At 27.9% G+C, this 17,437-nt stretch overlaps 1 protein-coding gene across 1 annotated transcript in view; it reads right to left on the bottom strand.

The window, feature by feature from the left end:
* The window catches only part of LOC142328087 (neurobeachin-like protein 1), a 116,162-nt gene that overhangs the window by 54,636 nt on the left and 44,089 nt on the right, over positions 1 to 17,437 (bottom strand). The window contains exons 7-15 of the mRNA XM_075371575.1: positions 17,094 to 17,243; positions 15,313 to 15,558; positions 12,574 to 12,657; positions 10,323 to 10,460; positions 7,052 to 7,161; positions 5,649 to 5,841; positions 4,818 to 4,920; positions 2,825 to 2,960; positions 626 to 790 (exon numbers count right to left, since the gene is read on the bottom strand). Coding sequence (XP_075227690.1) covers positions 626 to 790; positions 2,825 to 2,960; positions 4,818 to 4,920; positions 5,649 to 5,841; positions 7,052 to 7,161; positions 10,323 to 10,460; positions 12,574 to 12,657; positions 15,313 to 15,558; positions 17,094 to 17,243 — 1,325 coding nt within the window. The remainder of the gene's footprint in view (positions 1 to 625; positions 791 to 2,824; positions 2,961 to 4,817; positions 4,921 to 5,648; positions 5,842 to 7,051; positions 7,162 to 10,322; positions 10,461 to 12,573; positions 12,658 to 15,312; positions 15,559 to 17,093; positions 17,244 to 17,437) is intronic.

Raw genomic sequence — 17,437 nt, 5'->3', positions numbered from 1 at the left:
GATTGTCATGTGTGGGAATCATTCAACATGAAAGTCTGCTGGGATGTTTGTTTTTAAGTGTCCAACAAAGATTTTTTAGAATTTTCTTATAATGATTTGTACTGATCTTGGCTATAAAAGTCAACAAGAATAAAACTGCATGAATCATTTTTGCTCACTGTTGATGTGATCAGTCTTTTGACTGGTCACAAAACATTCAACACTCACAGAACATCATTACAAAACATTCCACACCATTACTACTGTACACTGATGTTCATGAAATGTGGCATCAATATCCCCAACAATATTTCAAGAAATTAATGATTTTTCTTTTGACCGGTAAATTACAAAACATACTTCTTCTTTGATGTAAATTAATAAGGGCACATTCATTTTAATACAAATCATTCTCGACTGAAAATGTGCCACTGAGGTCATTCATCACAGGCAGAATTATAATTTTTCTTACGACTTGGTTAAAGAATCTTGAGTAATATTCATTGACAGCAGATTTGGAAAAGACATTACTTGCTGAAAATGCTTCATACTAAATGAGCTAAATACTAAATATCTTTAAAAAGAAATACTGTTTATTTTTATTATAGGTTTACATTTAAAAAACATACTTAATAGATATTCTAACCTTGCTCCCATATAACAAATATCAAGGCAGTGCCAAACACCATCAAATAATGAACATTCAGGAACAGTCGCAGCAAGAAACTCTTTCTTTGTATTAACCCCAACAACTAGTACTCCATCAGAATAAAAGAAAGCTTCCATACCAGTTCCAGAAGATGTAGCTAAACTGGAAACAAAAAATTAATAATAATAACTATTATTACAACTACTGTTAGATGGTATTAATAAAAAATAATGATGTTTTGCAATATTTAAAATCAAATTAATAAGAATGGACATAACTGGTAATAGCTGTACTGTTGGTGATAAAATGACTATATTCTAAAACCAGCAAAAAACATTATGCTTTATCAGATTTTTGGATTTTGTTAGATATTTACATATACAAGAATCATACTATAGCAGTATAGAACAATACTATAAGACCAGAGCATATTAAATATGTAAAATGAGCACTAAGTGACAAAGCTAACATACACTTTATCAAAGTTTTAACATAAAATAAAAGAGAAAAAGATATTACTATAAAAAAAATAATAAAAACAAAAAAATAAGAAGACCATTCAGAAAGTAACCTCCATTTGACTATAAATAAAAAACCTGCATAGATAAAAATATTCTATTATATACAACTTAAAATTACAGCTTTTAACTATTTTTAAACATAATCACCATTTAAATTCAAGCATTTGTCACAGCGTTTCTCTAATTTACAAATAGCTTTTTCATAAATTTTAGCCGCCTGGATTCCTACCCAACCTTTTGTGGCATTTTAAAGTTCGTCTTCATCGTGGAAGTGCTGCAACGCAAGCCATTTCTTCACGTGAGTAAAGAGATTAAAATCACTCAGGACAAAGTCCAGGCTGTAAAGAGGATGATCAAAAATGTCCTGTTGGAATTGACTCAGAAGTCAAAAAACAGTTTCGCAGTAGACTTGCATAAAATGCCTTGCATCACAACAATGTGATGATGAAAACGAAATTTGAAATGCCGTGAAAGGTTGGCTAGGTATCCAGGCGGCTGAATTATATGAAGACAGTATTAGTAAATTACTAAAGCGCAATGACAAATGATTGAATTTAAATGGTGACTACATTTAAAAATAGTTAAAAGCAGTAGTTTTAAGTTGTATATAATAAAATATTTTTATCTTTTCAGTGTTTTAATTATAGCTAAACGGAGGTTACTTTCCAAACCGCCCTCGTAAAAAAGAACATAAACAATTATTAATCTACAAATAAAATTTTTCACTGTATATTTTTGAAATGATAAATAATATATTGAAATTTTATTATATAAAAATTTATTAGTCGTAATGAAGTACATTTTAAGTTAACCAAGTTACAATTCTTCATCATGTTAATAAGTTAAATAAATAAATACATTAAATTTTTTAAAACAAACAGTTTTTTTTAAATAATATTTTGAGTTGTTTCCTATAATTAAAAGAATAACCATTTAAAAACTCAATTTTCATTTGTTTTATTTTCTCATTCCAATAATATTTTAATTTAAAAATCAAATTTGTATAACCAAGCATGATAAATTAAAATAAAACACTTTTCATAAATAAATTCATAGAGGTAACCATCTTGAATAAAACTATACATCACGTTTTTTTTTTATTTTGTATATATGTGGCAACAGGTCTGAGATTTAAACTAGCACAAAAAATTGGCAGTATATTATGTGAAAATGGGTGAAATTGACAAAATTTTTAAATCTCTTAACTCTAATAATTTTTATTATACAAACTTTAACTTAGTTGAACTTTTTTTTGTTATTATTAATTTTTTTGTTGGAGTCCTTTACATTTCTATCTCAATCACCTGCAGTTTACATGAATGATGGATTTTCATCATGCTCATCTCAGTTGAAATTTTTTTTTATGAGTCCGTACAAACTACTTACAAGATTTCATCTGTAAACTTTCATGTGTAGTTCTATTTAATTTTTTAAAAAAGAGTTACAAAACAGCTACTGTTTCCAAAAAGTTCAGCATTTGTTTCCTGTTTTCTTTGATACTAATTATAACAGGGGTTGTTAGCCTAAAAGAAATCATGGAAATAATATGCCAGTAAATCAATTTAATGCATAGTCCAAAAATAAACTATGCATGATGTAAATGATGCATAATAAAATGTAAATTACTGGAAACTAGATATGAACTAGTAAAATAAATTTAATGATTAATACTAACTTAAACAACTGACGACGATATGATGCTTGCTGCCCTTGTTTCAAATCTTCTTGCTGGTCTAACCTAAGCCAACAATGAAAACTAAACCCATAACTAGCACCAGTCCATTTCTTTGTATCAATCACAGTAACACCCTCTGTTAACAAAAATATAAAAGAGAACATAATGATAAGATTTTACAAAATCACACTATTATATAAAGAGACATCTTTTTTATTTGTTCAGAATAACTGTAAAAACTACTGAACAAATCATTAAACAATTTTTATATCATAACAATAACAAGACATTAATATGTTACTTTTTGTTAAGTAACATCTGTGTTGGGATTAATTTTCATGCTACAGTACATATAAGTCTAATTAAGTACCTGCTTCTCCTTTGTATTCCATTCTATAATACAAAATTACAAGAAACATTTTTTATTTCACCAAAAATATTTTGTTACATTTACAAGAATAAGAAACAGTTTACTAATTAAAAAAAATAAAAATGTGACATAATGTAATATTTTTTTTTTTTAATATTTTTAATTTAAGTTGTCAAAAAAAATTACAAAAGGACTACTACAGGAACTTCTTCTGCAGAATTAAAAATACCAAAATAAAACTATTTGATGAATAGTAAGATATGAAAATTTGTTTAGGTCAAATTGAGATCCACATGTGTCTTAAGTTAAAAATATTAATATCTACTGTTTCACTTAATAAAATGACTCCTGCAGATCACTGCAGCTCAACGAAATTGATAACTGTTTTATAGATGGGTAACTAGGTACGGATAACATTTAATAGTCAATGACTGTAAAAGTTGTAACTATAAATAATAAATAGTAAGTAAATAATTATGATTTATAAGTAGAATTTAGAAACCCGTTAACAGTGAAAAGTATTAATAGTTGAGAATGAATTAGAGTTTACTTAACATGCATTAACCATTTTTATAATAATCAGAGCTACATTTATAGCTCAGCTGTAAGTAATATCAAATACTGAGTTTAAATCTTAATTAAGTTCTTAGTAATATTATCTTATAACTCAATTCAGTTTAATCTTCCTAATTACAAAATTTAAATAATAAATTCTGTATTTTAGGAAATGTAAAATTTATAAGTATTTCGAATAAAATGGTTCAGAAATAGAAGCTTGATCAAAAAGATTTAATAATAAAATGACAAAACTGAGTCCTTAGAGAATGATTACACAATACTGTATATGCTATTTTAAGTGAAAATAGCAATCTTATTTAATTCATTACGGTATTGCAATTAATAACACTTGCTATGAGTAAAAACAGAAAATTTTAAATAAAATCCTACATAATTCATTAAATAAGCGTTGAATTTAACTTTTTAACATGTTAAGCTGTATTGATCAAATATACTCTACAAATAGTTTCCAGAAAATCACATTTTCTCTATTCTACTACTTCTTAAAAAAAACTCTAACAAACTATGATGTTATGCTTGGTTCCAAACAAAAATTATTTTTATTAACTTATTCCATTCAAAAACAGAATACATTATTCAGTTGATCTCAGGTGAACAATAAAATTTCAAAGGTAACTTAAGATCTTTTTAAAGTTTAGATGACATGGAAATGAATAAATAAAAACAAAGTCCAAAAAAAAGAATTCATAATATTTACAAATCACATTATAAATATATCCTTTATAAGTCCTTTACTGATCTGTAAAATAAAAAACAGTTTAACTGTTAAATAATTTCAATATAAGATCCTATGTTTATTGAAATTACTGCAATTGTTTTTACTAAAAAAAAAGTACATCTGCTAGGAGGCCTAGATGTGTTGACCATTTCTTTTAAAGATTCATTGAATATAACCAAACTGAATTAGTTAAAATTTAAAGAATTAACATAAAAAACATAAATACAACATGAGTTTACAATAACTACTCTGCTCCAACTTTAATGAAAATGATATAAATTATTATCAAATAATTTTAAAAATACAGATTAAATTGCACACCTTACCGTTTTGATATTGTATATCGAAATAATCATTGCAGTCAATTTGTGTAGCTCCTTTTCTAGCGATTACAGATAAGCAGTTTAACAAGGAGTTTCGATATGTATTCTAAAACATGAAAAATAGTAAATCACTACACTAAAATAAAAAATTAATTAAAAAAAAATCTTTATAAATAATGCACATACTTCCTTATTTGAAATTTTACTGCTAAAAAAATGAAATCAAGTATTATGAGAATCAACGTACTGTAAATTCTTCAAATTTAAAAAATATAATTCTCATACCAATTTCAGAATTGTTTGTAAATAACTAAATTGTAATTTAATAATAGGAATATTGTAGGTATACAAATACAAAAATATCAATTATATATTTTGATATTAAAGGGAAAAAATAATGCAGCACTTGTAAGTAGCCTGCAAAATATTTTATACAATCATTATTTTTATCTCTTATACTCTTTTTTCATGTCTCATGATAGGTAGATCCTGCAAGTGATGATGGTAAGCCCAACAAAAATAATTCTAAAATACATTTTTACAATTTAGTTGTATATTAGATTTAAATAATGTACCTCCAATTTTACAAAAGAGAAAACCATTCTATTAAATTGTAGTTGTTCAGAAAAAATCTTCTTACTATCATCACATCAACTTACTAAAAAGATTGAATACCAAGACAGATCAGATTAATAGTACTAGAGAAGCGCTAATAACTCATTCCCAGTTATTCTTTAAAAAATTCAAGATCAAATCTAAAATTACTGATCAAATAAAATTGTAGTGATATTAACGGTTAATATAATGTAAATAAAAGAATAAATTATATCTTACTTTAATTTGGTTGTCTTCTCTAAGCAATAAAAATATTTGTTTTAATTCAAAAGCAGTTAATGAATGACTAGCAAGAGCTTCGAGCAATTGTATTAGCTCAGCAGCTGCTTTTGAATGTAAATTATTGCACGATGCCGAAGAAAGTAAATCACATATTGCCCTCACTACACCTGCTTCACATGATAGGCTCAAACTGAAAAATATTTTTTTTTTTAATTTATTAATATTATAAAATAACAAAAATATGAAGCAACAATTACAAACAAACTGTTTTTAATTACAGCAGAGAAAGTAACAATAAATATAATCTAAAACACAAAATAAAAAATGTCTACGAAGGGCAATTCAGAATAAGCGGAGAGGAATGTAGTCATTAGGCATTGTCTTTCTCAATGCTCGGCCGCACACTGCAGCTGTAACAAAGAAGCTCCTGCAGCATTTTCATTGGGAAGTGTTTGATCACCCACCATACAGCCCGGACTTGGCTCCATCCGATTTTCACCTCTTTGCTCACATGAAACGCTGACTAGGAGGACAACATTTTGGCACAGACATCGAGCTGCAGACCAGCATAGAAACATGGCTGAAAACACAGGCGGCTCTGTTCTATGACGAGGGTATTGGAAAGTTGGTACCACGCTACGACAAATGTCTAAATCGGAGTGGCAACTATGTAGACTAATAGCGTAACTATGTAAGTACTTGTTACAAATAAAAAATTTTTTATTTTCACTGTGGTTTTAATTTCGTGACCGATCGGACCTTGAAAAAAAATAACCCTCGTACATACTGCTAGAATAAAAATATATGATTATTTGAACTTAACATTTTTTCTTAAATGTAACACAATTTTAAATACAGCAACAGGTAGTTAAGCATTGATGGCTGGTAACTAAGAGTTAAATATCATCCTAGGTAAAACAATCTTTACGGTTCTACTAACACAGAACATTTTAAGACAGCATCCTGAAAAAAAAGCAGATGTAAGATAAAGATTAGATTCCAACAGATGCCAATGCTGGTTTCTCAAAAGAACTGGAACCTAACGATTTGATATAATTGAGAGTACCTCTTTGTAACATATGGAAATGAGATGTCAAACAAAAAAAAAAAAATAATTCCGATATAAGGAGGTAAGATGAAACTTTTCACGGATAACAAATGAGGCAATTTAGGAAGAAGTTTATCTGCTTCCTAAACAATGTAATTAAAAGGTAGAAAAGAAAATAAACTTCTATGTATGCTACCAACCATTTGTTATTGTGGATGTGGTATTTTAAACCCCAAGGAAGACAGAGGAGCAAATGGATCTAACATATTTTAATATTATCTAATCCATAAAAAAAAAAATAATTTTTACTGAAACACAGTAAATAATTCTAAAAGTAAAAAAAAAAAATTACCTGTTTAAGTTAAATGTACAGATGTAAAGGAGTTGACTAGCTAACCATATCTGATTACTTTCATCCATATCACCCAACCATTTGATCAGTGGAATAAGAGTTTCTGTATTCTAAAAAAAAAAAATAAAACAATTTCACTTTAAAATAACTAAAACAGAATGAATATTGCAAAAACTGTTTAATAGTAGATATGGGAACAACAGAAACTACATAAGATATGCGAACAATAGAAGCTACATACAGACAAATTTACAATCAGAAACATCAAATGATAACACAGTTTATGAAGAAAGATATGGTAGGAAGACAGTGGGCCTTGTGATAACTTATTAAATATTTACTTAAAAGAACAGACATCATATTTTTCAGGGAAATGAAGGAGTTAGAATAATAAAAATTACATAGATAATAACAAATAGAACTTATAATAACAACAGATAATTCTACCCACATCAAAAGGACTACATCTTAATACGAGGCATATTTATAAAGTAATGGCCGTCAGTATATTTAAATATGAGTGGGTCTGAACACAGTTTCGTGCATGCAGAGCCATCTGTTGGCTATTTGCGAAGCCACTGCAGTTGTTATTTTTATTCAGTAGTCATTTGCCTGCCGGTGATTGCAGATCACAATGTCCGCAACAATAGTTTCTCCTGCCAGTTGTGAAGTGCGCGCTGTGATTCGATTTTTGTGTGCAAAAGGATCTTAAGCTGCTGAAATTAATCGGGAGTTGTGCGTAGTATATGGACCTACAGTAACGAGTGAAGAAAAGGTTAGAAAATGGTGTCAAGACTTTAAAAATGGCCGCACAAATGTGCATGATGAAGAACGGAGTGGCAGGCCCAGTATTTAGACCGACAAAATCATTGAACAAATGAATCAAAAACTGCAATGTAATCAACAATTGACGATTAATGCTTTGGCTGATGAATTTACGCATGCTGGATGCACCTCTATCTACACGATTATCACAGAAAAACTCAGATATTCCAAACTGTGTGCAAGGTGAATACCGAAAATGCTTACCGACCAACACAGAGAGCAAAGAATGTCCAGTGGACGAACGTTTTTGGACCGCTATCGACAAGACGGAGATTATTTGTTTACCCAAACTGTTAAGAGCGACGAAACTTAGATATTCTTCACCAATGCAAAATCGAAACAACAGGCAGTGGCGCCAATCAAATTCCCAAAAACAAAAAAAAGTTTAAGCAATCTCCATACTGGAGTCGAAAAATGTTGGCTAATGTTTTTTGGGAAGAAATGGGCATTATTTTGGTTGATTTCATGGATCAACAATTACAGCTGATGTGTACTGCGAAGCATTCACCAAACTGAGACGTCCGATCCAAAATCGACGACGCGGGAAACTGTTGTGTGGCGTAATCCTCTTTCACAACAATGCGCATCCTCACACCGCTGCCTTAACCAAGAAGATGATTCAAGATTTTCATTGGAACTTTTTGACCATTCTACATATAGTACCAACCATGCAGATAGTGACTACTTATTCTTTTTGTATTTGAAAAAAAGGTTTGGTAGACAACAGTTTGAAAATGACGAGGAACTCAAGACTGCCGTTGTCAACCGGTTCAATTCCCAGATGACAAACTTCTATGCAGAGGGTTAAAGAAACTGGTGCAATGTTAAGAAAAGTACTTAGAACTGAATGGTAACTATGTGGAAAAGTGACGTAGATATGTAGTACACTAAAACTGTAGGTAAAAACTTTTTCTTACAACTTAATTTTTTTTAATGACCAAACATTAAATGCCCTTACTTTATGAATATTCCTTGTACATGAGCACTATGAAATACAGAAAACAATACTAAACCTGATCACAGTTCAAATTTAATATGCTTTTTGACCATACACTGATTTCCAATATAAAAATAAAGATCATATACTAAATATTCTTAACTCAAAAATGAAATAAATAAAATAGAAATGTTAAATATATATATATATATATATATATATTAAGAGCCAGCAGTAACTTCAGCTGGAACCATAGTGCAAAATATTTTCACAACAGAATACCACAAGACAAATTCAAAGCACTTTGATATTTCAGTTAATCATTAAAGAATTAATAGTTTATACAAAATAAATTTGTTTGTTATAAATATCAAGGTCCAAAATCATTGTAAATTATATATGATAATCAGTAGAAAACTGATTTGATCTGTCTGGTATCATTAGCAGCGCTATAAGAAGCCAAGACAAAATGCATAGATCAGAAATTTTTCAAAATCATATATTTCCAACTAATTATTTATTAGTAAAAGAAGAATATAATGAACTGTATATAAAAAAAAATATATTAATGATAGTTAGAATGAGTACATAGATGGAGAACATTATGATCACACAAGGATATATTGTAACCAATATATTATACAGTGGAAAATTATTCTAAGATATTATTAAACACTTTCAAATTAGTGCCTTTCCTTCAAATATAAAGATTTTATTCTTTTTAATATACTTTGTGACATAATTTTTGGCCAATAAAACTGAACTATTGAGATCATAACCAGAACTAACAAACAGATTGGATAAGCAACTGCAAAGAAGGTGGTGTTTATGGATTGACAAATTCAAGGAGGAATAAGAAACAAATAAAAAGAAGGAAAATTAAGGAAAAAATAAATCATTTGAAATTTTAATGTAACGCAGAGGTTTGATTAATTTTACCATCTCAAAAAAATAGGCAACATTGTACAATGTAAATTTCAAGGACATTATTCTACCAATAAAAATACCCAAATATAGATAGAATAAAAGGAATTCATAGAAATAGTTTTTACTGATAGGATTATACATTTTTTTAGAAGATGAATACGTAGATATGACTTCAACTTAACTTGCAAGAGTTTTATGGAAAAAGAAAGCAGTTTGTTCAAGGAAGCTGATTTTAATCTCAAGACAAAATTGAGAATCAAAATGAATAATTAATAAAACACTATGTTTATATAAGTCTTTGCTGGTCTTGTCAGAATAAAAAAAATCCTTCTTTAAATTCTAATATCTAAGTAGAGGAGCAGAGAGTTTTTCTTCCTATTATAACAAAGAGGGCTTCAACCTATGATTTATTATCATAAAACTAATGTTAATTACAAAATGGCTAATAATAGCCATAGTAATGCATTACTATGCACTAATAAGTATAAACGTACATAAAATTTTGATCTTTCTATAAGTTTTAATATTTTTTCTGACAAAGTATGACAATTAAAAATTAAATATTTTATCACATATGGTTACCTTTAATTTAGACTCTGGCATGACATCAGCATCGTTTACCATCATAATTAAAGCTTCTAATACAGTTCTGCTAGGGTTACCAAATGAATACAATGATGAAAACAATCTGTCACGCCAATTCATTTTCTGTGTACGTTCCTAATGAATAAATTATCAAAAATTGGTAATCACAGTTAATAAATAAATATGACTTAATTAAGAATAGTAAAAATTAAAAAAAAAAAAAAATTGTTCAATCAACATAACTGCAATATCAACAGCTGTAAAATATGTTTAAATTTATAACTTAATTTGCACATTATTGATATTAATGCATAATGTGTAACTCATAAAAACTTTTATGAGTTATATGCCTATGGTAGCACGTAATAAAATATTATTTATCACACAGTAGCATGCAAATTAATTCGAATATTAATCCATTATTTAATAAAAATTAATTTTAATTAGAAAAAAGATCATAGCTGTACAATTTGTGAATATCTAGTAATAATATGTGCACCTTCATTCTTAATAACTTTACTTACACAATTTGGCATCAATTTAACAAGAATACTACATTTTTTTTTTATTTCTTTATCATGAAACCATACTGATATTATTGCTTTAATGAGGTCAATTTTTGTGGCACAATTCATTTTTAGGAGTCATTTTTTGACTATTGCCCAAAGATTTTCAATTGGGTTTAAGTCTGGGGAGTTGACTGGCCACAGCAGCATTTTAATGTTTTGTTCTCCAAAAACTTGTTCCACCTTTTTGGTAATATGGCATGGTGTCAAACCTCATTGGAACACTCCGTTGCCTTGTGAGAATCTGTTTTGAAGTTGTGTCCTAAAGTGATATCCAACACTTTTCAACATACCATCTACAGGAAGTAGTGAACAAGAGCCTTCAAATGTGAAACAACCCAAAAACATTTTTTTATGGGGATGTTTAAGTAAATGATAGTTGGATGAGTCAATGACGTATTTTCATGTGATGCTTTCTGACGTATGGAATCCTTTTCCCTGAACATAAAAGTTGAGGTTAATTGAAACCCAACCACCAAAGAATACGAGTATCAACAGTCTAGCATTCAAAACCACATAAAAGCAACTGCCTTTACAAGGACTCAAACCTTAGAACTCTTGACTTCAAATCTCAGCTGATTTTGTTATGATAAGTTTAACCACTATAGTTTCCACTTAGTTAACCACTAAGTTTCACCCGACTAATCTGCCGGGTGAATCAATGACTAAATTCACTACAACTCATCAATTAATGGATATGGAAAAAATAATTTAAAATAATATTAAAAAGAAAATAAACAGGAATAATGAATAAAAAGTTTCATTTGTTGCAATATCTTAGATCCTTAGCTCAAAAGTTTACCACATAATTGTAAAGAAAAGTTTCAATGTCATGGCACTGACTTGTATAAAATAATAAAATCAGGACATATGGAAACATAGATCAAACTTCATTTTTTTTAAACTCAGATGAAACAGATCTGGTAGTTGTAGATGGTTAAATTCCAAGTCAACCTCAACTATTGGTTGTGGGAATCACTATATCTATAAAAGATAACTTACAGACATATAGTAAAAGATCGACTTTCTCAAAGTAATCATTCAATTTCACTTACATGAAAAATAAAATTACTATCCATATCAAAGTACCAATCTCCATGGCAGAGTGATAGCATCTTGGCCTTTCATCTGGAGGTCCCAGGTTCAAATCCCAGTCAGGTATGGTACTTTTCATGCGCTAAAAAGTTCCATTTCCACATCCCACACAAAACCTTTGAGCTGATGTGGCAATATCAAGCAAAAAAAAAAGTTAGGCAAAGAATTAAAACAGCATGGGGAAAAATATTACTCTTAGGCAGAAAAGTGGTTCAAAAATTACTTCATTACTACTAATGAGGATGGAAGAAGATATTCTATGGTAAAATTAAAAGACCATACATCACAATCTGACAGATTGCAAATGATGAATGAGTTTACTGGTTATTAAAATTTGGTACAGGCACCCATTCCCTTCAATGGCAATACATATCAAGAGGATTTTGAAAATATTGTGGGTAGACAGAAATTAAACTAGAACTAATGAGAAGAATAAAAAAAATAAAATAGAAAACTTTTAACTATTTTTCAATGAACTTATATGAAAATAAAATATTTTACAGTCTAATTTATTAACAAATAGTATTTTTTATAAATTATTTTGATTATTTAAATCACTTTTTAAAGAAATAATTATTATAATTTACCTTTCCTATATGTGCACCAGTAGCAATAGCTGATATAGCTTTTACACATGCAGTAATAAAATTAGATTTCTCAATATTTGATGGCTGAAATTAAAAAAAAAATAAATATAATTAATTTTTTATTTAATGAATATACATGTATGCGCTGTAGTTTACTACTGCAATGAAAGTAATGTAAGAAATAATTCAAATTTTAAGGTGAATAAAAATCAATAACTAACAATAAACTCACATTTGGATGGATAAAAGTTATATTGAATAAACATATAATTTTTTTTTTGAACAATCAGGAGTACTCACCACATCACAAAAAATCTGATGTGGATACCACATGACTTCCTTGTACACCCATTAAATTACATGTATGCATTTTTTGCTGCACTGCATTTAAACTTATTTCACTTGAAAGTTAGATACAATCCTAAATTATTCTAATATACAAAGATCATGCTTAATGTTTAAAAAATAATTGTTTTTCATAAGCAAATTATTTCTAATTCTGAAAGAAAATAACTACAGTTATTTTCCTTTCAGACCTTTCTCTATGAAAAGTTAAATCATTGTAAGTCACCTAAGATCCATATTAATGTAGCTAACTAGGGGAAGGCATGGAATTCACGTGTCTTCATCAGAAAATATTAGCACAAAATATTCAATTATACTCGAGAAAAATGGTCCTAAAAATTTCCTTAGCATTTTATATTAGTTTATATATTAATTTTGTTTCATGTCGCTCAAGTAGAAATGTGGTGTAAGTGAGAACGTGTTGGATCCATAACCATGTTCACATTGGTTTGAATCCGACCTTCATATATATATATTTTTTTTAAATTTTTTTTTTTTAATTTAAATATATTGATTTATTAATAATTATTAACCTCTAAAAATTCAAAATGTAAAAATTTTGAATTAAAATGAAAAGTACATCAAAATTTATTTCACTAACTACTGATTTTTTTCATATTTCCTTTTTGTATTTTTATTACTGAATTATTATTTATTGTAAAAAATTCTTTGACACTCAAAAGTTAATAATTATTAATAAATCAATGTATTTAAATTTTTTAAAAAAAGTTAAAAAGAAACATATGTATATGAAGTTGGATTCGAACCAATGTACCTTCCCCTTATAAGATCCAAATATTTCATTAATTAAAATTTATTTGGCTATAACTCTGGAACCAATGAAAATAAGTACCACTTATGATATATCATTGAAAAGCTCTCAATGAGGGCTTATTATTGCAGTTACGAAAATGTCCAAAATCCAAATGTTTCAATGTTGAAACTCCACTTTATTTAGAAATCCGACTATATACACATTTTTGGCACAGTCGATTGCAACAAAAGGGAAGGTGTACAACTAGATGTTACAGCAGTTCTAAATACAAAATTTCAACATTCTACATCTGTTTTGATGTCTGTATGTACAGACGTCATGCTGAAACAAGACAAAATGGATTCAGGGATGGTCAAAATTTATATTTCTGTTGAAATCTGAAAACCAAAATTTTTCGCGATTACAATACTTCCTTTACATCATACAAGGAAGTAAAAATGAAACTTAAAAAAGATTCAGACTGATCAGGAATTTTCTATAAATATCTAAGAGAATAAGTCTATCCACACGTATAACATTTAGTAAGAGTAAAACACTGCATCAGTATAAAGTCCAAATGATAAATATTTATAAAATGGCAATTAACTATTGTAACTGCTTTTAATTGAAAACATAATTCATTTTACATAAAATTGTTATAACAGGTATTAATAACTATAAAAATATAGCAGTCCATTCATTTATATATATATATAGATAAAATATAAAATATTTATCGTCTCCTTATGATGATGAGAACAGTTTTTTAAAATTAATATTTTGAAGATTATTATTTTAAAAAAAACAATGATTTAGTAATAATTTTTAGAAAACTGCTGGTAGGATATAAAAATAAATGTTTTTTTAATATATTTTGTAGAGCATTCATGATTATATGGAACTCCTACATTATTTCGGGTACAAAAAAATTCCAGCATAATCATAAAATGCTACTAACATCTAATTAATCTATTATTCTTTTATTAACATAATAATAATTATTCTTTTATTAACAAAATGACTATGTTCCAGAAGTGTTTGCATTTAATACTTTTTTGCATTTTAGCAGTATTTGCTACACCTCACCTTGTGGAGATTTCACTAATAAACAAAAATGCCACATAATTTTAGTAATTTATTTTATTTCTATTAAACTGAGGTTAAATATATTATATATTTTAATATATATATATATATATTGTAATTTTTTTACAATTACAATATATTTAACACATTTTTACTTTGTAAATCTAAAAAATTAATGAACAAGCTAATATGAAGAAATAAAAGTGATTTCAGCTACTATGAAAGGCATCAGTCAAAATGAAAAAAAAAGATTATTTTGTTATTGTGCTTTTAATTACCTAAGATGGATGAAATTTCAAAAATTAACATCCTCATTATTAATATGAAAGTATTCCTTTATGAAAACACTTTCCTCTTAAATGATATATTTTGAAGACCTAAGGAAAATGTTTATATAAAGTTCTTAAGCATTATAAAATTATATTAAGTTTTAAACAAAATTCTGCAATTTTTACAGTAATCAAACATTATAACCTATTTTTGAAAAATCTGTTCTTGCTGATAATTTTCTTAATAAGCAAATAATTGTTAATCATTACACAGATTATACTAACCAGTTTAGAGACAAAATCTAATGCGTTCAACAAATTATCAATAACATTTGAGTTGACAATGTACTGGTGAAGAGAATAAAGGCCAAGTGAAGACATTGTTAATAATGAACGAACAGTGTTAACCATTTGTGTTAACAAAACTAAAATCTGATTTTCTTCACTAAATTTATTTTTCCACTCTTCTGTTAACATTTTTGAAAATGATTCCTTGAAAAGATCCATTAATGTTGAAATTTCTATCTGCCGCTGTAGAAAGAAAAACACCAATTAATAATATATCAGTGAAGCTGCTACAAAGAAATTTTACAAACACTAAAAAAAGTAAAAAGTTATCTCTGCAAGAAAATTGAAGCATTCAGATCAAGTGGAATTCTTATAGTCATTTAAAATGTAAATTAATTTGGAAACTTATTTCAATTTCTTGGATGTGTAGAAGAGTGATCCAAACACAGATATTTTTACTGAGTAGCTCTAGTACAGTTATTATTCACCCTTAAACACTAGCCGCATAGTTGCTTTTTTTTACTTTATACTATTCACTTGCATTTATTCAATGTGTTCCTACATGTATTTAATATGAAGACAATCAATCAAATTTTACATAATTTTTTTTTAAATATGCTTTAGTGAGCAAAAAATACATTGTGATTTAGTAAACATTATTTATTTATTTTTTATTTTTTTAATACAGTCACATCAACAATTAAAGTCATTAGTGAATTATCACTGTAGTTTAACTGTAGTGACAAATATGTAGTCTTCAACACACTCAGGCCAACCATTCCTGAGACATGTGGTTAATTCCGTGAAAGTACTTTCATGAAAACTTAAGGTAAGATATATCTTATCTCAATTGTCTGTACTAGGTGGTTTATTTAACAGAATTTAAATATAAATATGATTGTCTAATTATTTTGTAAAAAAGTATGAAGTATATTAATTTAAAAACAAAAGGTAATCTTAGTTTATTATGAATGCATTACACATCATATTATAATATTTTAAATACACTTTTTTAAATTAATAAATAAAAATCAATAAGAAAGAAAATCACCATGTTCTCGGAACATGTTTGATTTAACTCAAATATCTTTTCACTATTATTTGGATGTTTACTGTTATTCACACTATGTATGAGTAATATTATTTTACATTAGTAGCATTTTTATGTAACAAAAAAAAATATTGGTAAAATTAGATTCGGTTTTAAGATAAATAAAGTGTGTCTTTTCCAGCAGGTACATCAGTTGCTAGTTTTGCTTTATTCCAACCCCAAAATAAGAATCTTTAAACTGTTCCACAGGAACAGAAGTCACTATCCCACTAAGCTCCAATAAAATGGTTATACTGCTGGCTATTGAAGGTGCTAGAATAATGCCACAGATGGATCCCAGACAGTAGCCTGACCTAAATGCCACGGCATTTCAAAAGAAAGAACTAATAAAAAATTATTGAAGAAGAACGAGAAAGAGACTGACTCTGATCTGCATATTTTATCACTTAGCCCAAATGCTGGTACTCAGCCAAGCATTTCTGATGTAAATTAAGTAAAAAAAAATTCAGCAATTGGTGTAACTTCAGTGAATATTCTATTAGATTGATGACTGGACTCATTCCACTGACATCAAATAATAACATGCTATATTCTAAGGATTACAGTTCATCAATTTAACATATGCCCTTTTTCAAATCTGTCATCGTTTGACAACATCCCATTCATTTTGAAATAAAATAATTATAGATATTAATACTACAGTTATAATATGAATTACAATGATTACCTCAGGAGGTAGAGTACTGTGTAAAACTTTAATCATAGTAACAAATCCCTGTAGAGCCACCAGACGTATATCTGATGAGCTATTCGGAGATGAGACTACACTCATTACAATACTAGCTGTTGCAGGGCATACACTTCGTAAGGCATTATACTGTAAAAAAATCAAAGTAAATGTAAGTATAATCATAATAAATATCAAATAAAAAAAGAATATAACTAAATTAATAATAAAAAAATACACCAAATAAAAATAAAACATATCAATTAAGGTCATTTTAAAAGCAATTACTGTTCAGAATACAATCTAAAAAATAATGTGCATACCATACCCATACAATTATTAAT

Source organism: Lycorma delicatula, chromosome 7, assembly GCF_047948215.1.
Source record: "Lycorma delicatula isolate Av1 chromosome 7, ASM4794821v1, whole genome shotgun sequence".
Lineage (NCBI taxonomy): Eukaryota > Metazoa > Arthropoda > Insecta > Hemiptera > Fulgoridae > Lycorma > Lycorma delicatula.
Note: the sequence above shows the minus strand (reverse complement) of the source record. Positions and strands in the feature narration are given on the sequence as shown.